General features: G+C 39.1%; 1 protein-coding gene across 7 annotated transcripts; it reads right to left on the bottom strand.

The window, feature by feature from the left end:
• Positions 1–568: 568 nt before the first annotated feature.
• Positions 569–20,455, bottom strand: LOC143022541 (acyl-coenzyme A thioesterase 1-like). Of its 7 annotated transcripts, XM_076180810.1 has the most exons (7): positions 20,234–20,455; positions 19,934–20,040; positions 6,890–7,123; positions 6,573–6,752; positions 6,228–6,474; positions 1,760–1,907; positions 577–891 (listed from the first exon to the last, which is right to left on the bottom strand). In XM_076180810.1, exons 2-7 carry the CDS (start codon positions 19,973–19,975, stop codon positions 837–839), a joined length of 906 nt encoding a protein of 301 aa, XP_076036925.1. In that variant the 5' UTR covers positions 19,976–20,040; positions 20,234–20,455; the 3' UTR covers positions 577–836. The 7 variants fall into 7 exon arrangements, with proteins under 7 accessions (XP_076036926.1, XP_076036925.1, XP_076036920.1 ...); XM_076180805.1 differs by having other exon boundaries at positions 577–1,907; XM_076180806.1 differs by having other exon boundaries at positions 578–1,907; positions 6,890–7,136; positions 19,947–20,040; positions 20,234–20,454.
• Positions 20,456–22,000: the final 1,545 nt, after the last annotated feature.

Raw genomic sequence — 22,000 nt, 5'->3', positions numbered from 1 at the left:
GGGGCATTGGGAAAGAGGGGGATGTCTATTGAGGAAGGGAGAAGAAAAAGGATAGGGGTGAGTGAAGAATGGTTGTGTATGGATTATGCTGTGATGCTTGGAAGGGAGTCGGTGAGGGATGGGGGGTGAAGGAGTATGTGTGAATGATATTTTGACTCAGCCCTAAGGGATTTCTCCCCTCTTCTCTCTTTCTCCATGAAGGGAAGATGGAGAGTGGCCGATTAAATGAAACAGCCTTGTTATGGATGTGCTGTGTCTTGCTACAATGCTTCTGACCCAGGACATTGGGGAGATAGAGGGATGATCTGTCATCCAGGAGAAGTCAAGATAAGAGGGAGGTGAGTGGAGTATGTGGGGATGGAATGGGTGGGAGTTGATTTCATGCCTTTGTTTTTTGGCTACTTCTCATGTAAAGGGGAAATGACCATTGGTATATGTACGTATGTATATTAGTTGTTGGGTATTCACTTGCCATTGGCTCCGATATTGTGGAGGGAAGAAGTAATGGGTAGGGTAGATTAGCCTCTGGGCTAGAGTTCAGTTAGTTCTCATTATCTCTTTTGTTATGGGAAATAAAAGATTGTGGATTTTCTATGTTTACCAAACAAGTACATTTGTAATGAATGAGTTGCAAAATCGTCCCTAGCAGGGTCAACCCTTCTTTCTTGAGTATCATGACAGATGTTGTTTTGGGCCAATAGAATGTATGTCATTCCCATGTCTGGTAGCCAGTCCAGACGGCCGTGGCATTGGCGAGATAGGCAGGAAGGAGTTACTCTTCTAACTCCAGACTTTATGAAAAAGACCTCGGCATAAGTGGACCCCCAGTGATGGACCTACTTGTTGCAAGATGGTGCAGGGGACCTATCAGCTTGCACCGATACAGAAGCACTGTGCAGAATATATCGGACAAGCTATATGTATCTTCATTTGAAGTATTTGAATGCAGAAGAGGAAAACAAGATCATATTTGTAGTTTCATATTAAACAGACTAAATAGAGCATCAAAAGATAAATGGTTCTTGTAATAAACCTGAGCAGATGTCAGCATTGAGGAATATACATGCATACCTGGTCAGTATGAAATCAGCCACCTAAGTTTGACATGCACACGAGCCATTATCTATGAATATGATTTTGGTACCAGAGACTTTTATCTCGAACATGGTGCATAATGAAATTTTGGATCTCAGACCAATGCTGGACTTGGGCCAAACTATATAGGTGTGGTTGGTCACTGCCATTGTTCACAGCACCCCCTTTTCGTCCAATATTCTTCATCATGGTGGGACTAAATTTTTGCCAAATAAACCCACAAAGTGGTGTATATGGAACTTCCAATAAATGGCCTACACCAGGGTAGAGAATGGTTCTTATTTTGTCCGATCGCCCACGGGAAGTTAGCCGCCCCTCCAGAACTTCAAGACCCCTGTGAAGATGCCAGACATCCCTGTCACCACCTAAAGCGAGAAAGTAAGTGTCGTCGTCTGCTTCCTCCACAGGGACGGTGAGGGGATGCTCAGGGTCCAGTCTGCCTCCCATGACATTCTTGCTAATGGAAGCTTCCACTTCTCCCTCTTTGAAAATGACCTGACTCCCATCAAAAAACTCTCCAAAATACTCTCTATTTTTGTAGGTCAGGTGGGATTCATAAAAGAATGTAAATCCACCAATAGTAGTCACAGCCTTGACCCTGTCCATCCAAGCTCCACACGCGAGGGCGAGGTAGGAACTCAGACACACAGAAACAAAGCCACACCTGTCAGGAATGACGCCAGGCTGATCCAAGAGGTAATCCACTGCCTCCTCGAAATATTCCAGTTCGACACGTTCAAGATGTGTGGGCAAGTCCTCGAAGTCAAAGAGTGCCAGGGAAAGGGCTGCAATGCCACGAGAGGCCAGTAAGGCTGAAAGAAAATCATAAAACAATGAATGGTAAGGCCATTATTTAATCTATTTCACAATAAAAAAAAATAAAAAAAAATAGATGGAGTAGTACCGTTATCGACCATTATTTCAGCGATCTGGGTTCAAGTGTCATCCAGGGCTGAAACTTTCAGCACTGCTGCACAGTGAGGTGGCACTCCAACTCTTGTGGGCAAGGAGTTGTGTGTGTGTAAGGTCATAGCATTACCCACAAATTGGTTATATATAAACTCTGGGCTTTCATCTTCGAGGGTGTAAGTTGTAGATCACAAATCCAACACATGATTCAAGACCGTGGTGAATCACGCACACACGCACACATAACTTAAATTGGTTCCTAAGAGATAAAGAGGAGAAATAATTGGTAGGAAAAATTCTAAAAGTAGTACAAGATGAAGATCAAGAATTAGAAAAATAAAAATAGAGGAAGTGCACAGAATGGGTAAATATGCAGAAGAAAAAAGTCGACCCTTAAAAATCAAATTAAGGTCAGAAATGGCAGCAGAAATTTGAGCAAAAACAGGAAAATTAGCAAAAAGCAAACCCTACAAAATTATATGGATAAAAAGAGATATTAATGGTGAAAGAGATAAGATGTTAAGAAGTGAAACTAAAAAAAAAAAAAAAAAAAAAAGAGAGAGAGAGAAAAGAACACAGAACGAGAAAATGCAGTTCTTCTGGAGAGTGATAAACATGAAACTTAAAAAAAAAATGTATATTCAAGAGAAAACAAAATGTTCAGAGGGAGGGAGTAGAAAATTGTATATTCAAGAGAAGAAAACAAAATGTTCAGATGGAGGGAATAGAAAATTAAAACTAGCTTATACTAATATAGACAGATTAATCTCAGGACTAAACGAGCTAAATGATTACCTGTCGGAAGAAAAACCAGACATAATGGGAATTGTGGATACAAAATTAAGAGGTCTTATATTAACAGTGTTGGACACAGATTATATAATTATTGGCTTAGAAATAGAGAGGAGAAAGGGGGTGGAGCCATGTTCCTGGTTAAGAAAAACCTAAATGTGACAAAAGTTACATATGGAGAGAACAGGGTGGAAATGATCACAATAAGAATCGTAGATAGTGACATGAAAAGCAGAAAATTTGCAGTGATTTATGTGCCCCCAAACAGGGTCTTGGAAAGAGAGAGATTATTCCAAAATGTTAGATGATACAAGACTTTCATTAAACGAAATGCTAGAGGATGGAAATAATGCAGTACTTATGGGAGATTTTAACTACATAGGAATCTGTTGGGAAGAGATGACAGTGAAAGGTGGAGAAGCTCAATGGGGAAATGTCTTACTTGACATGACTATAGAACATAGAATGACACAATGGGTAAAAGAAACACTAGGATAAATGTATTTTGTGCATTAATAATGAAAACAGTTAGATTGCTATATATTTCATCCAAATCGCTGACCTGGCTGACCACAGCCCCCCAATTGATCTGACCCAAGGTATGCATATTACCGTCCGTGACCTGACTCCTGGTCATGACCTGACCCCTGGTCATGTCCCGACCCCTGACCACACCGATGATGTCCGAACCATTCGTATGACATTTCATATTAAATTTCAAATAGGTATTTATGTTGTCAAAGTTGGCTCTCCTGAAGTCTGGTACTTGGACGTTATTAATATTTTTTAATTCCTCACAAATGACATTAAATCTTATTTCTTGATGATCGCTGGAGCCTAGATTATCTCCCACTTTTACATTACTTATTAGCTGCTCATTATTAGTTAAAAGTAGGTCCAGAGTATTTTCTCCCCTCATAGGATCGGTAATCATTTGTTTTAGGAAATTATCCTGCACTATAAGAATTTTTTCACATCCTGATCTACTAAAATTTCTGAGTCAATGGTTCTACAATCAAAATCTCCTATGATCACAAATGTTTTGCACTGGAACGCTCTGCAAATTTCATGAATCAGGGGATCAGTCTGCTCAATGCTGAGGTTAGGAGGTCTATACAGGATGCCAATAATAACTTTCTTATTCTTGCCTATAATCTCCACCCAAACAGATTCCGTACTGTCCTCTTCCTTAATCGAATTGTTGATAATACAGTTTATTGTATTTTCTAACGAAAAGTGCAACTCCTCCCCCCACTCCTGCCAACCCTGTCCTTGTGAAAAAACTTATATCCTTCTATTTCGATTTCCGGAAGGAAATGTTTATCAGCCATGTTGATCCAGGATTCAGTAATAACTAATATCAAAATTCTCTACGCATGCTTTACCTCGCAGCAAATCAATTTTGTTTATTACGCTTCTGCTATTTGTATAGTAAACTTCAAGTTTATCCTTCCTCCACCTGCTTTGGTGATTCTTTTCACAGTCCCTCTCTGAGCTGTTTCTACATCCAAAACTATATTCCGATAACCCCCCCCCCCTATTCCCACGTAATCTACCTGAAAAACCCCTGTAGGATGCCTACTCGCTCAATGGATTTAGCAAGAAGCTGAAATCCTGTGGGCGACAAGTGCACCCTGTCCCTTGTATATAGATGATTCTTACCGTAAAAGTGATCCCAGTTGTCGACAAATGCCCATCCATTGGCCTTACAATGTTTTGCCAGCCTGCAATTTATTGCAATAGCCCTGGAATGCCACATACCTCCACCTCTACGCCTCGGAAGGATTCCACACACAACAGGAACACCTCCCTTATTCATAATCTTGTCTAGCGCATCCCGGAACCGCACAAACAATTCCTTACTCCCTAACTTACCCACAGCACTCAAGCAAACGACAGGGTCCTCACCTTCCCCTAGTAAATACTCTTCAATCTTATCTCTAACATCACTTATCCCCGTGCCGGGGAAACACACCTGTGTCCTATGCTTCCTATCTTTATCACAGAAAGCCCTGTCTAAGTACCTCACTTGACTGTCTCCTACAACCAAAATCTTACCTGAGAGCAGGGATCCAGCGTCTGCCTTTCCCTTCTTTTCTTGGATTTCCTTTGTTTATTTTTCCTGTAGACCCGCGAGAGCTTGCAACAAGTTCCTGCAATCGAGCAGGTCTGGTGAAGACTTTGTTCCATGTTTTCACATCTTCTTTGTCACCGTTATCCATCCAGGCTCCAAACTTGGTTTGTCTTCTGTATTTTGGGCCTTCGAGTGGAGAACACGATTCTCCTCTTTAAGGCACTTTACAGCATCCTCCAAGGCTTCAATTCTATTAAGTAGAGAGTGTACCTCATCGGCGCTGAACACTAACATAACCACTCGCCATATCACTATTTGAAGCAGCTACCTAGTTGACCTGACCTGAGTGACGACTACTGCTCGTGCTCAACTGGAACATAACAGGTGCCAAAACCGAGCCCTGGGGCTGCTTTGCTTCCAGTTGCAGAGTGGTGGATGTATGAAATACGCTTGACGAAACAATAGTGTGTGCAAAACATTACACAAATTTAAGGACAAATTGGACATGGCAAGATAAAGAGACGGGACATCACGAGCATAGCTCCCCTTCCCATAAGATACAACTAGGTAAATACACCCACGTCCTTGACTAGCACCATAGGAACGTCTTGGTCAGAGCTATTATTAGCCTACCACAGCCAATGGGGGGTGACGGGCATACCTGACATCATATGTTAGTAAATGCGTTGGTAGATTCTGTTAAAATTATCAGCCTCATACTTTGCAGCTGGAAGCAAAGCAGCCCCAGGGCTCAGTTTTGGCACCTGTTATGTTCCAGTCCTGTATGAATGACATAATGAATCGGGAAGAGAATAGTGCGAACATTTTTGCAGATGGTGCTAAGCAGGGCCCTCACATGGGGGGGGGGCATATGTCCTGGAGCAGCACATTTAGGGAGGCAGCAATTATAGTCTGGACAGGCCGCCCACAAGGCTGACATAATAGTTATTAAAAGAAGAAAAAAAGTCAAAGGAACCCTGAATATTTTACCATTATATAGTATATGATTTTTGCATTAGAATCAACAGAATGTGAAATATTTTTTCCTTATCCTTTCTGCAATAGGGGGATTAAATACAAATTTAATTTTTTTTATTATTGTTATTTCACAACCAGTAAGGGATGGTGGAGATGGGAAGTGGTGATGGGGTGGGGGGCATCACTGAGAACTTTGCCCCGAGGTGACACTTTGGCATGTAAGGGCACTGGTGCTAAGACTATGAAGAGAGTAAAAGATGAAGAGGATTGTAAATTGGTACGCTAAGAAATGCAGTGAGCTTTTTTTTTTTCTCGGCAATAGTCATTGGAATATAGAGTATGGATTGAAATTATTATGTAATTAACATAAGACACTTGCCGGCTCTTATCTCGACAAGTCCACCAGCACGTCCAAAAGTATCAAGAACTCCGGGAAAAGGTCCAGGTCCGGAGGGGAGGAATAGTGTTCCCCGGAGCCGACCCTTCCTCACGGGGATACGACGAACTCCAGGGCCCATGACGTGTCTCTCCATGTGGCATGTGGTGATGGCCTCGGGGCGAGAGGACTCATTCTTCATGAAGTGAGCCTCAACAGGCACGTGACCCTGATACAATGACACCTGCACCTGCTCTCACAACAAAACAATAAACAAGGGTTTCAATAGGGCTTGTATTCATGTGATGCACTTTTGAAAATGCAGTACGGTACTGTACACCTACTCACAGTTTCTGGTGCGACGTCATTCTTCAGTACCCTGGCATACTTGAAGACTCCTGGGGCAGGCTTGAGTGTGGTCAAAAGACCCATTGGAAGTACGCCCTTGTATGAACCACCAACAGAAACATCTCGACTAACATTCACTTCTCCCTTGTCATCAGCGATGTAGTGGGCATTAGACACAAACTGTGTATAGAAATAAACTCCCTAAGTATGATTTGTATACCCATCGTTTTACTCTCTTCCCACCCATGCGTTACCGCAAGAAAAATGTTCTTTTTTCTGAGAAACAAACGAGGATGACAAGTCCTTTGAAGCCTCACCTCGCGCTGCTTTGTGCTGATGAGTGAGGCCTTTAAGGTAACGGGAGCTTTAGGTTGTAGTCCCTTGACTGTGATTCTCGAAGGAACGTCGTACAGGCAAACTCTTGGTGAAATTTCAAGAGAAACCTGCGACGCCTGGGTTGAGTTGGAGAGTCTGCGTGTCACGTGAGATGCTCTCATCGAAGTTCTCACAACTCCACTCAGTATTGGTCCTAGTTGTCCTAACATTGTCTCCTGAAAGAAGACCCTACAAACTATAGACCAGTCTCTCTAACAAGCACGATAGCAAAATTTGTGAAAGAATGATCAAAAGTAGATGGGTAAGGCATTTAGAAAAAAACAACGTACTAAACCCAAGGCAATTTGGATTCATACAAGGACGATCATGCGTCACAAACTTAATATGTTTCTATTCAAGGCTAATAGATATAATACAAGAAAGAGATGGATGGGTTGATTGTGAATTTCTAGACCTGAAAAAAGCTTTTGACAAGGTGCCACATAAGAAGTTGCTTAAGAAATTAGAAACTACAGGAGGAATACAGGGCAAACTGCCAAAATGGATGGAAGAGTTTTTGCAAAAAAATAAAAATGAGAGTGATGATAAGAGACAAACACTCTAATTGGGATGAAGTGATAAGTGGTATTCCACAAGGAACAGTTCTGGCCCCAATAATGTTTACTATATATATTAATGATATGGATGAAGAAATTGAAAGTTATATGAGCTTCTTTGCGGATGATGCAAAACAGTTGAAAAAAGTGAACACGGAATAAGATTGTGAGTCACTACAGAGTGATCTCAATAAAGTATGGGAATGGAGCAGGCAGTGGGAGATGGATTTCAATACTAAGAAGTGTAGTAAAACTGAATTTGGAAGAAGCAAAAAAAGAATAGTAGGATCATATAAATTGGGAGAAGAAGGAATAAAAAAAGTAGAAAATAAGATGGCCCTGGGAGTTATTATTATGAATAATATGTCACCTGTGAAACATATAAACAAGATTTTTGGAGAAACTTATAATCTAATAAGAACAATCAAAGTGACATTTACATATCTGGATGAAGAAATGGTGAAGAAAATACTAATCACTTTGATAAGACCAAGATTGGAATATGCAGCAATGATGTGGTCACCAAGTACAAAAAAAATGTATAACAAAACTTGAAAGAATACAAAGAGCAATTACAAAATTGGCACCAACACTCTCAAAACTATCATATGAAGAGAGACTAGCAAAACTTGAGCTAACGCATTAGAGCAAAGAAGAGAGAGAGGAGATTTGATAGCTATTTATAGAATCATGAAAGGCATAGAAACTATTGATAGGGAGGATCTAATAAAATGGGATGATAGAAATACAAGAGGACACGGAAAAAAAAATAAAGAAAGACAGTTATAGAAGAGATCTGAAAAAGAACAGCCTTCCCCACAGAGTAATAGACATTTGGAACAAGTTAGATGAGAAAGTGTTGTGTGCAAAAACAATACTTGAATTTAAAAACAGTTTAGATAAAATGAGATATGAAGACGGGACACCACGAGCATAGCTCCTCTTCCCGTAAAATACAACTAGGTAAATACACACACACAGACATATATATATATATATATATATATATATATATATATATATATATATATATATATATATATATATATATGAAAAACTGTAAACACCAGACTCAAATGAAGGGTTTATTTGCCCGACGTTTCGATTCCCGTCCAGGAATCGTCTTTAGGGGGTATAATTGTTACAATATTGTGAACTCACTTATAAATCGTCAAAGTGGTAAACCTGGGAAAGGTTCGCACTCTCAAACATATGTACAAAGCATACCTCTTTACAATATCAAATACACTACTATTGGAATGAAATACTGGTACCAAATAACATATCTCCTCACATTATTCCCCTAATACCCATGGCCAGCAAAATATTAAATATTAAAAAAGATTAAACCACCCTTTGTGGACATTTCGCCCACGGACGTTTGGGCCAGCATTGTCATCCTTTCCCAGTGTCCAATCCCCCCCCCTTCTCCTCCTCCTCCTCTTCCTTCCCCCCCCTTTTCTCTCCCCGTTCCCTCCTTTCCCCTTATTTAATCTCAAGCATTTGTATCTCAACTTGTACTTGAAAAAGCTGTAATAAGCGAAACGTCGTACAAATAAAGGCTCCGTCCTCATATGGTGTTTATCTCGTCAATCAAATAAAAAACATATAAGAAAGTTACATGGCCTATGAACACAAAACAAGTGTAGCAAAAAGCATCAAACGTAACACTAACGTAAAAACATCCGAACATAGGAGAGATGCAAATGGTGGTGTACCAAATGTCCACAATGAAGTGTCAAAAACCAACGACTAAATTACAATCAGAAAAAAAAACTCTAATTGAAATGAAATATTGATACCAAAAAATAAATGCAAATAGAGATAAAGCAAGTTACAAGGCTGTGAACATAAAACAAGTGTTGCAAAAAAGGCAACAATATGTAACACTAACGTAAAAACATCAGAACATAGGACAGAGACGCAAATGGAGGTGGACCAAATGTCCCACAATGAAGTGTCAAGAACAAACGACTAAACTGCAATTAGACAGATAAAAACCAAACAAAATAAACAGTTAAATGGCTGTGAACATAAATTAAGTATGGCAAAAAAGCAACAATGCAAAACCCAAATGTAAAAAAGCAACAATGCAAACCCAAATGTAAAAAAAAAAAAAAACCTGAACATAGTCCAAAGACGCAAATGAAGGTGGACCAAATTGCCCCAAAGAAGGATGGGGGAACAGAAGGAGGAACATGTCTCAATAACAAACGACTACATTACAATCAGAAAATAAAAGATACAAAGAAGATAAAAAGATAGAACAAGAGAAAAAGGAAGTTGACTAAAACTGAAAAAGAGGGACAAAATTCACGGGAAGAGGGGGTTGAAAAGGTGCCCTAGGAGAGCGCCTTCGAGAAAGGGTGAACAAATCAGGTCGAAAAAGACTGAGTCTGGAAAAACAGAACGAAGGAATTAGACTGCGTTACTCCTCGTTCCTAGGTAAATAGGATTGAGATAAATGCACCTGTTTATGCAGTTGCTCTTAGTTTCCCATGCTTCCAAGAATAGCCATTTCTTTTTGTTGTTTTCTTTGTGTAGAGATGTCACTTCATCCCGGTCATTCCTGTGTTGGTGTTCTGTAGTGTGGTTGTACAGGGCCGATTTCGGATCTTCTCACCTAACTGCACGTTGGTGTTCTTGTACTCTTGTGGCTAATTTCTTCTGTGTTTCTCCTACGTATTCCGTGTCACAGTCCGTGCAGCCTATGCAGTAAACTACACCAGCCAATTGTGTATGTTCTTCGGTGTCTTTGAGTTTGGTGAGATTTCGGTGCAAAGTATTGTGGGATTTGTGTGCCACTTGTACTACATTGTCTCGTAAGACTCTTGCAGTAACCTCATATGCTCCTTTGGTATAGGGGATAGTGACTCTGGGTGTGATGTGTGGTTGAACTTTGTTCTGGGGTGTTGTTTGGTCGTGCCTTTGTCCATTTCCGTATTGTTCTGCTGGGATAGCCGTTGTCCCGGAAGACCTGTAAATGATATTTTCTTTCAGCCTTCTAGGATTCCACAGAAGAACAGACTTTATCTGCTCTGTTCCATAAAGTCCTGATCACACTCCTCTTGTGGCAATCTGGATGATAGCTATCGAAGTCCAACATTCTGTCTGTGTGTGTGTGCTTTCTGTAGACACTTGTACTAAGGGTGTCACCTTCACGCTTGATGCAGACGTCCAGGAACTGCAGGAGTTCGTGAACAAACAAACAGGCAGACAAATGAAAGATAGTTATCCAAGTACCTTGGGTTATAAGGTTTGAAAATATATATGGTTATAGGGGTCTATCTGCAAAAACCTAGGGGTTCATGAATAATCCCTAACCTAACCATACCCCACCTAACTTTAACCCTTAACCATAATAAAAATATTTCTTAAATGAAATATAGTTATCCAAGTACCTGGAGTGATAGTGTATCAGAGTATATATAGTTATGGGGGTCTATCTCCAAAATCGTAGGAGTTCGTGAACAAACAAATACACAGACAGAGGCTACTACTTTATTATAGTAGATATATACATATATATGTATACATACATACATATATGTATATATATATATATATATGTGTATATATATATACATATATATATATATATACATATATATGTATATATATATATGTATGGCAAGAGTGGTATAGGTAAATTCCAGGAAGGAGCAGAAGTATTTTATTCTCTAACGTTTCGACAGAGTCTTCTTCAGAGAGATAATAGTACAGGCAAATTGGAATACATTGTTTATATACTAAGCGGGTCATCTCACAGGTCGCCTTGGGATAGAGTCCGCCGTTTGTGCCCCCTCGATGATTAATCTTGCTGTTGTGTGTGCCAAATTTACAAATCCTTCTCTATGATTGGTTGATTTAAAAGTATTAATATATGCAGCTTCAATAGTTTTTCTTGTCGTCTTTTTCATACCGGTGTGTAGGATTTTGGTGTTGTTCCATTATTCTATTTGTTATTTATTATTTTATTATTAATATGATTTTTTTTTGTCGCATCCGACCTAGATATGGATCAAAAGGTCTCCTGTCGGTATGCTCCGCCTTTGTAATCCTTTGTAAGCAGTGACATACTTAAATATCCCATGAATCTAGTTTAACCAAGGCCATAGGTTAATGCCTATTGGTGGGGCACCTGATTGTATAATGTATGCGTGCGTGTGTGTAATGCACGTGTGGTGTGGTAAGCACAGTTACCCCTCCCCTCTCCAGTTTTTGCTGTTTTAATAGTATTACGGTCATTTAATACTATGCATATCTGGCATTGGTGAACACCAGACTACTACAATATGATAGTGTGCTAATAAGTTGTAGCTTATCATATTTATCACTAAAATAGCCTTGAGAATTGTAAGGAACCTGGTGACCATAGTTAAACCATGTTTGTTTCCATAAGTGATTACCGTATGACATCTTGCCATTGTATAGCACCCTGTTGTTGGAAATATGTATATCATGGGAATCCATCCGGATATTCTATGGTATTCTTTTGGATCCCCCCCTCCCCCAAACACACGAGTGCAGATACACACAGCTCGACGATGTAGATTTGTAGTTACTATCTACGTTTGTTTCTGGGTTTGGAGAGACAAAGTCTTAGCGGTCTCTTTTCTTTAACGCTCCAGTGTTCTCTGGTTTATACATACATGCAACCTCCGAAGAAGCCTCGGGGGTTGCCAGATTCTACATACATATTTACAAGGGTTGCCATATTCACGTTTGGGTACACACACACACACACACACACACACACACACACACACACACACACACACACACACACACACACACACACACACACACACACATATATATATATATATATATATATATATATATATATATATATATATATATATATATATAAGTTTGTCGCTTCGGTTGGGCGACGATGACCAGTGCCACTTCTATTGTAGTCGGGGAGCGCGAGGTCTCTTTGAACAGGTGTCAGGGTGTTTCATCCGAAACGCTGGCGGGTCCCATTGTTCGAGTAGGTGGTTCTTGGGTGTCTGGAAAGCCTATTCCTCGGGTCACCGGAATAATAAAATGTCCCTTGGCGTCAGATCCCGAGGAACAATAGATGGTCCCTCGACAGTTGGCTTGAAGACGTTGGAGTACTGCTCTCTTGGTATGCGTGTGTGCGCGCGTGTGCACGCTGGACATCGAGTGGGTTGATAACACATGCTCGGTCAGGTACCCTCACTGTCCACAGTGACATTGATACTCATGGAAGATAAGAAATAATACAAGGCCTTTTGCAGAGCCTTGGCATGAAGATACACATAATGTTGGAATAATGGTGGTATCGGAAAATACTCATTAATGAAATGAAATAGACTTAATTGTATGAGCATGCGGAAGTAGATATTGTTTCCATTCACCCACGCACAAAGTACATTTATGAAGTTGTCGCTCGATTGCGAAGATTATAGCGGTGGAAGGGAACTGGAGATTTTGGTGGAGAGGATTGGTGATGGTCCTCTATTGCAGAAGTAGTGTGAGTTTGTGAGGGGACGATCTCTATGTTGAGGCCACGGGGGACTCTTGATATGATCTTTGTGCAAGACGGTCTCTGTAAGGTCGTGTAACCTGAGTTTTTGAGTTTGTTTTTTGACTCATGTCCAATGACACGATAGGGTCCAGAGAATTTAGAGGAGAGCTTCTAGGTGGGTGTGGTTAAGGGTGTAAACAATGTCTCCAATTTCAAAAGTACAAGGTCTGGCTGATTTGTTATGCGAACAGACCATTTCGTCCTTAGAACAGACCATTTCGTCGTGCATTCTTTTGAAAAGGTTATTGAAACTTGCTATTTTGACCTTGACATAATCTTTGAAATTGTAAATAGGAAGTAATTCTGAAAAAAGGTCATATGGGAACCTTTTGTCAGAGCCAAAGAGGACAAAATGGGGAGATTCCGATATTAACCTGTTAATAGAACTATTTATACAAGCTTGAATCATAGGGAGATGTTCATCTCAGGAAAGGTGAAGATAAGAAGCAAGGTGTCTAAGAACATCGAGAATCTATTATGGCGTTCAACTAAGCCATTTGAACTAGAGCGATAAACAGTAATTACAAATGAGCGAAAGAATCTCATTGTTGAATTCAGTCCCGTAGTCAGAGATCAGATTTTTGAGTGTAGTAAAGGGGCATTTGAATTTATCAATAAGAGTCTTTGCTGCGTGTTGTGATATCTGGTGGGGGTGGGGGGGTGAAGAATACAGAATCGTAAGAAATAAGCGACAAGGAGGTATTGATATCCGCTATGTGTAAATGTGGTGAATCGCGCACTGGTGTCAAACGTAAATGTAGGCGTGTATATCCTTCCTCCTGATAAACCAGAAGTAGTGCAATCTGGCTTGTGTAACGCATATCTCCTTGCCAGGGTGTGTAGCAATGGGGGAATCATGTATAAGCTTTAAAACTTCTGGAATGAGATCCGTAGGGACTACAAGGTAAAACACTGATCTGTTGGGTTCATGTTTATTCGTTAGTTAGTTTTTTTTTTTTTTTTATACAGAATGTCGTCAACTAACGTGTAACTGTCGAGATTGGGAGGAAAATTGTGTGTCAGTTGTGTCTGCAGATTCGGGGAAGTATATGACACGTTTCCAAAGAGGGTCTGATCTCTGCGCTACGGCAACGCGCGCTTGAGTAAGAGTTAGTGAATTTGGATTCTGAGTGATGGTCGCAGTATGGCGACTGAGAGCGTCTGCAACTAGATTCTCTTTTCCTTGAACAAAATGAAAGGTGGGCATGAGGTCTTGTATGATAAGGAACCAGCGGGCAAGTTTTTCTGAAAGATTCTTTCCTTTGAAGAGGTGTAAGATTGGTTGATGGTCTGTATATATGTGTATTTCGTAACGAATGATGATCTCTTTGAAATATTTAAATGCGTATATAACTGCTAAAGCCTCTATGTCTGTGACTGAGTAATTTCGCTCCTGCTTGTTGAGTGCCCGATTTCCATAGGCAATTGGACTGAGTTTTGTGCTGTGTTGTTACATGAGGACTGTGCCAAGTCCTGTGTAGGACGCATCAGTGTAGGTTGTGAAAGGAAGCTTGTGGTTTGGGAAAGCAAGGACAGGTGCCGTGTTTAAGGCTTTCTTTAAGTCATTAAAGGTTTTCTCTTGGTCAGGTATCCAAATGAAGTCCGTGTCTTTCTTAAATAGTGAAGATAATGCTGTTGCTATACTAGCGTAACCTTGAAGGTCACGTCTGTAAAATTCAGACAGATCAAGAAATGAATGTGTTCTACAGAAGTAGGGCGTGGAAAACCAATGATTGCCTTGACCTTGTCCTGCAAGGTTAGAATTCCTTGTGAATTAAGGACATGCCCATAGAAGCGTATTTCTTTATGAAGGAACATTTCTTAAGCTTCAGTTTGAGGCCTGCTGTTGCTAGTCGTGAGAAGACAGTGTGTAGAGTAAATGTTCGCTAGCGCATTTGGAAACTATGATCACGTCATCGAGGTACATAAAGACTGAATGACCTATGAGACCTGCAAGTACTGTGTGCATAAGTCGTGTGAACACTGAAGGAGCTGAAACGAGACCCATGGCTAGTCATTTGAAGTGATAATGACCTGTGGGTGTACTAAAGGCTATCAGAGGCCTAAACTTTGGAGCAAGGGGGATCTGGAATATCCCGTCATAAGGTCCAAGGTCGTGAACACTACATTATTTTTACCGACAGAGTGGAATATGTCTTGTGATACAGGGATTGGGTGTCTATATGGTATGGTTAGCTTATTTAACTCTCTAAAGTCTACTACAGGGCGAAAGGAACCATCGTGTTTAGGGACAACAAAGAGGGGGAAGTTTCATTAGCTAATGGATGGTTCAATTATGTCTTGCGCAATCATGTCATGGATAAGGTTTGCAATCATGCGTTTGCTGTGTGGTAATCTGTATGCGGGAATGTGATGAAGGAGTTGCATAATCTCGCTCCCCGTCTTAAGTTTATAAACAACCGCTAGGGAACAAATTTTAATGCTGATGTGACAATATGTAAACTAAGCCATTCCTGCCTCGATATCGAGATTGCTTGTGTAAGCAGTATTGCTTAAGACGTTGTAACAGTTTCTGATTGGAGAAGGGTGGAGAAGAAAAATTTATTGATTCACGGGAGAAGAGTCACGCCCTTGGGGAAGGCACTTATTTGTAACAGTAAAGATCATTGGATAAATAAGGTCGTGACGTCAGTTCAGAGGTGGCTTATTGAGTGGATTGTGGATCCCAGGCGGGAGTCCCTTGGTGTAAATTGACAAGCCAAGTGTAATATTATTCGGGAAGAAAAGATTTTTTTTTAACTACGTTTAATTCACCCCTATTGAGAACCATTCCTTTCTATAGAAGATATGGTGAAAGACATACTTAAGTGAAGTAAAGTTGAAAATGAAAGAAGAGATACAATACCATAGAAGGGAACAGTAAACAGAATTAAACCAGTAATTACGGAGAGGCGGGGGTGAAAGTGCACCCAAGAACTTGTATTTCTTATAAGCCTGTCTCCTTTTAGCCATTTTGTGCGAGCCTGATTTGGGGAGAGTCTGTCCTTAAACGGGATGTAAGCATGAATCATTTTAGTAATCGTATTTTGAAATATTTCCCACATCTGATCTACAGGTCTTTCGCTTAATTTTCCCTCCCAATCTGTAAGCTGAAGCTCCTGACGTAGTCCTATGAACTGAGCTTTACTGAAATTAGTCATTTTAGATTACAAAGGATTACAAAGGCGGAGCATGCCGACAGGAGACCTTCTGATCCATATCTAGGTCGGATGCGAAAAAAAAATCATATTAATAATAAAAAAAAATAATAATAAAAACTATGATAATGTAAATAACAAATAAAATACATAAATAAATGCATAGGTATAGTTAAATAATAAACAAACCGGTAAATAGTAAATAATAATAAATTGACATATAACTAATAATAAATAAAAATCAGACAGACAAATGATAACAAAACAAAAACAAATAATATATGATAAATTATAATCATTACAGCATCTTACTTAGGTATTTATCTAAATGATTCTTAAAGCTTCGAACTGAACTACATTGCACTACCTGTGCAGGAAGTTTATTCCATTCATTTACTACACGGTTGGCAAAGTTGTTTCTACCTACTTCCAAATTGAATCTATTTCCGGAGAGTTTAAGACCATTGTTTCTTGTCTGATTCTCATTCAAGTATATATTCTAATTTTTAGCAGTTTGAATCTAAGTTGTGATCACTACTTGTAATAGTTTCACCAACTTCTACATCGGTTGTCAAGCTTTCGCGGCTAGTGATCAATAGATCGAGTAAATTTCCATGTCTTGTTGGCTCTTTTACATGCTGAACTAAGTAATTGTCACAAAGAAAATCTATCAAGCGACTACCTATATGACTATGTTCAAAGGTCATCCAACCAATGTCAGTAAAACTGAAATCACCCATTTTCAATAAGTCACTGTTGCAGAAACTAGTTAGTTCTTGAAACAACAGTTTGTCGTCTACTAATGATAATGTTTTTGGCCTATATATTACACCTACATTATTTTTTTTTCTTTTTGGGTTAATTCTACCCACAAACTATCATATGTATCCTGTTTCACTTTCTCTAAAACGCAGGCATGGATATTGCTTTTAACGTAAAACAGAACACTCCCACCTTTCTTGTGGTTTCTATCCTGCAATATTAAATTCAAGCTTCAAACTCTCCACCATTTAACCATGTCTCAGTTGTTCCTATTATATCGAGATAGTCGCTTTTGACATACGCCTGGATTTCTTGGAATTTGTTCCCAAGACTACGAGCATTAAAGTATATGGTTTTAAGAAACTCGTGATTATATATATATATATATATATATATATATATATATATATATATGTTATATATATATATATGTGTGTGTGTGTGTGTGTGTGTACATATATATATATATATACACACATGTATATATATATATATATATATATATATATATATATATATATATATATATATGTATATATATATATGAGCTTAACCATATCTTTAAAACCTTCCAAGAATTAGCATATCCTTTGGGCTTTCTTATAAAATTAAAACACAAAGCCATCAAAATTATGAAAAGGAGCACAACATCTACAGACAACAGCACCAGCAAGGACAAAATATTTATTTCAGTTCCTAACTCTAGATACGCACCATTAATTAGTAATTTTTTAAAGAACACCAGAATAAATTTAGTAACATCAGCGGGAAAGAGAATTGGCGAGTTTACCAGAAATACAGAAAATTTGCAAGAAAATGAAAGACCTGTTTACAGAATTCCTTGTACAGGTTGTGAGAAAGTTTACATCGGTGAGACAGGACGCGGCATGGACAGAAGATTAGAACACAAGAGGGTTGTGAAACATCACAGAACATCATATGCCCTAGTAGTTCATATCGATGAAGAAAATCATTTGCCAAACTGGAAGGAAGCCCACGTTCTACATAGGAAAATGGGAAAAAAGAAAAGGAAAGCTTTGGAGGCGGCACACATTGCCACCGAGAAAACCACAAATTCTCGTAAGGGGTTTATGTCCTGGGCTCAAACGTCCGCACAACAGGCGGTCGGCGAGTGTGGGGGGACAACGTGACCGGGATGAGGTCAAGCAGGGTCATCAGATCACCATGTAAGCTGTTGACGGACTTTGATTCTTATTTGGTATTCAGTCCACTGAGGAAGGCCTAAGAGGTCGAAACGTCTGGTTCTCAATAAAGCTCCAAACTCTAGCCTTAACGTTTCATTTTGCCACCTCACCTCCATAGTTGTCTGTCTCTACACACACACACACACACACACACACACACACACACACACACACACACACACACACACACACACACACACACATATATATATATATACATATATATGATCACTGATGGATACACTTGCAGTTTTCATAGAATATTCCTGAAAATTTTTACTTTAATTTTGCTATTCCTGATATTGCATTCTGCCTCGGTAATGCTTGTGAACACAAAAAATATTTATTGTACAATATAAAAGTCTAAAGTACTGTGTTGATTTCGTCCTACCAATGGGACCTTTCGCAGTGAGCGATTTGATACCAGACGCCGTCAGATTTTGTAATTCTTGCCGGAAAATAAATACTTTTTTGGGCAAGTTTTATAAGCTTACAAAGGTGTATCGTTGTACATTATTGTGTCTGAAATTTAAGTCAATTAATTTCATGATTGCAAACGGCATATAACATTGTTTAAGACTATAATTACAAATGATATTCGTAAAACAGCCTATAATTGTATCAAGCCAAGCAATTTGTCATTTTCTACCGACTTCAATGGACGTATACTGATATATGCTTTCATTTAAATGCACCAAGCAATAGGCAAATCCATGTAATATATAGAAAATATAATTTTGCATCGAAGACTTAATTTTTCCGGTACGATTAACATTTGTCTTTCTTTTACTTTTTCTTGAATCTGACGTGGAGTCTGCCACGGCACCCGTAAAATCAGTCATATTTGTTTGAAAATAGCTCCCAGCAGATCTACGAGGCTATTGTTTATATTACACAAACGTCGGTCACCTCGTACGTCCGCCACCACTGTTGTTATCTATTATCTCACTGATTATCTTCATATACAAGACGTTACAGTGATATCTATTATTTTTTCAACACTCTCAGATAAAATGCACATACCGAAATCAACATCCGCTTATTTATACTGCTCATACTTACTTCAGTAAAGATAATTAGTTATTTTAAGTTTTATCTTATAATTAAATTAAAGCATTATCACACACCAGTAAGTAAAAATTATAACATTAAGAGTCATGTTTTTAATTTTGAATACACTTATGCAGCAATTTATGTCGTATTTTTTTAAATATCGGTTTCCAAATTAGCTAAGTCACCCTTTGCCTCGTGAAATCCGAGACAATTGAAAATTCTAGCGCTAATAGGAATCTACAAGCCTGACTGCGAAAGGTCCCATTAAGTGTAGTGTCCCATCACACCTATCGCGTTTTATATTGACCTTGTAGCAGTGGCGGCGCCAGGGGGGGGTGGGGCTTGAGCCCCCCCAAAAAAAGTGGCCAGCCCCCCCATTAGCCCCCCCAACTGAAATGAGCAAATTGAAAATTTAAAACACTCGTTGAAATAATTTTATTAAGTGGAATTCTTAATTGCCAGGGCTAAAGATTTGTCAGCCATCAGTGCTAGCCCAACCATTAACCCCCTCCCCTTCTGAAATGAGGATAATATATGTGTATTATCATGTTACTATTAGCCCACCAAAAAATTTGCTCAGCCAACCCCCCCCCCCCTAGCTTCCCCAACTAAAAATTCCTGGCGCCGCCGCTGCCTTGTCGAGAGGAATAAAAAGGGGAGGCGGTAGGCAGAAACTTAAATGAAGGATACGAACACATCGTGCTAACTTGGTGAGCAGCACTATGTCATAGCACATATTTTCATGCAGGCGGTGCAAGAGGGTTCTCTTATCAATTGATCACCACTCCCAGCCATACAAAGCTAGGGAACAAACAGAGGAGAGCATGATCTCAACCAAGCTGAATGGACTTTATTGTCGTTGAGATAGGTTCATGGTATTTTCTGATAACAAGATAACGTTTAAGAAAATACAGAGACGTAATAATATGTATACAGTATGTTGTACGTATTCACAAAATCGAGAAGAGAACAACAGTACGCTATTTGCACTCACTTTTTTGTTGTCCAGCAAAATCCAACCCAGGTGTTCGTTCGTTCTTCACATATACTTCATGGGCAGTTTTTCATCTGTAGAGTTTTAATAGACTTCGGCATCTGACTGGTCGAAAGTCCTGGTAAAATAGAAAATGGGAGTAACCAGGTAAGGTGGGTGACGATACGTTGAAGGCAATTACTTGGTACTGAGGGTTTACGGAACGGAGGAGCAAAACCCTACGATTTCGAGCCAGGATCGTACGTCTGGTAACACGGTGTTATTGTGAGAGATAAACGAAATTAGGACAAAATATGATAAATTGAGTTTTGGAGACGGTATCTAACAATTAGCTGATTCTGGTATATGACAATCAGATGAATACAATTACGTGACTAAAACCTTTTGGTTATTCACGATGACTGAGGCTCACTTTGAAATTTCGCATTCGTTTGCGTAATTTCAGTGAGCTATTGGCATCACTATCTTTTCTCCCCTTTCTTTGTGTTATTTGTAATGTCAACTTTCATTAACTTCAATGACATGAATTCCATTGAACCTTATTTTCAGTTTTAGGCACAATGATTGATAATAACCATGAAAAAATTATATCGAATACAAGTAAACTGAGTAATTATCTGAGAAACATTGCATTTATGTGAAAATATCAAAGTGAAAACAAGTGTTGATTATAAATCCTACATAAAAAATTGACTACTGTTACAGTATATATTGTAGGCTACAGAATAATATATTAAGATGCAGTGTCGCCGGAAATCACCGGAGCTGTAGTGTCGATCCGACAAGTCTGAGAAATAGTAAATAAATGAATATATAGATTAAGTACCTCGCTCATATTTATGGCTTAATACTAACCCGGCAGATCAGGCATCTAATGGGTACCGCACCCATGCAAAGGAGATTACAAACAAAATAAAGTTGTTAGTTTGATAAAAAAATATATATATAATAATAAAAAAGATTGTTTTAGTTAATAACACCAGTAGTGATACTGATCGCCTATAAGCCTACATACGAAATTCATACAATATGTCTTCTCTTTCAGAAGATAATAACAGCTGGGTAACTTGAGTATTTCAAAGAGACAGAATTTACTTGAACAAAGTCTTGAACTTTGACTTCCAAATGTGTAATCGTCAGTGGAGTGATAAAACACTGGTTTTGTGCCTACTGCTTGGAGGCCAGCAAACGTTGTTCCTGTTTTTAAGAAGGGAGATAGATCGTCTATATGCAACTACAGGCCAATCAGTTTGACATCGGTAACAGGAAAAATGCTTGAATCAGTAATGGTAAATAGACTCGGATATCACATCGAGAGACATAATTTAATTCGTGATTCACAGCATGGTTTCTCCAAGGGTAAGTCATGTGTGACTAATCTTCTATCCTTTTACACTAAAGTATATAAGGCGTCAGATAACAATGATAATTACGATATTATTTACCTTGACTTTAGCAAAGCGTTCGATAAGATACCACACCAGAGACTACTAAATAAAATCAAAGCCCATGGCATAGGAGGAAAAGTGTTAGAATGGATTAGAGCTTGGATTAGTAACAGAAAACAGCGGGTCACTATAAATGGAGTAAAATCTAGGTAGGGCTATGTTACTATTGGGGTTCCCCAGGGCTCGATTTTGGGTCCCTTGCTGTTCATCATATACATAAACGACTTAGTCGACGGGATAAATAGTGATGTTAGTAAGTTTGCGGACGACACTAAAATAGGACGCCTTATTGGGTCGGGAGACGACGCAGAGATTCTGC

This window comes from Oratosquilla oratoria, unplaced genomic scaffold, assembly GCF_046742065.1.
Source record: "Oratosquilla oratoria isolate Oo_2021 unplaced genomic scaffold, ASM4674206v1 SCAFFOLD115, whole genome shotgun sequence".
NCBI lineage: Eukaryota > Metazoa > Arthropoda > Malacostraca > Stomatopoda > Squillidae > Oratosquilla > Oratosquilla oratoria.
The sequence above is the reverse complement of the archived record's forward strand: the minus strand, read 5'-3'. Positions and strand labels throughout refer to the sequence as shown.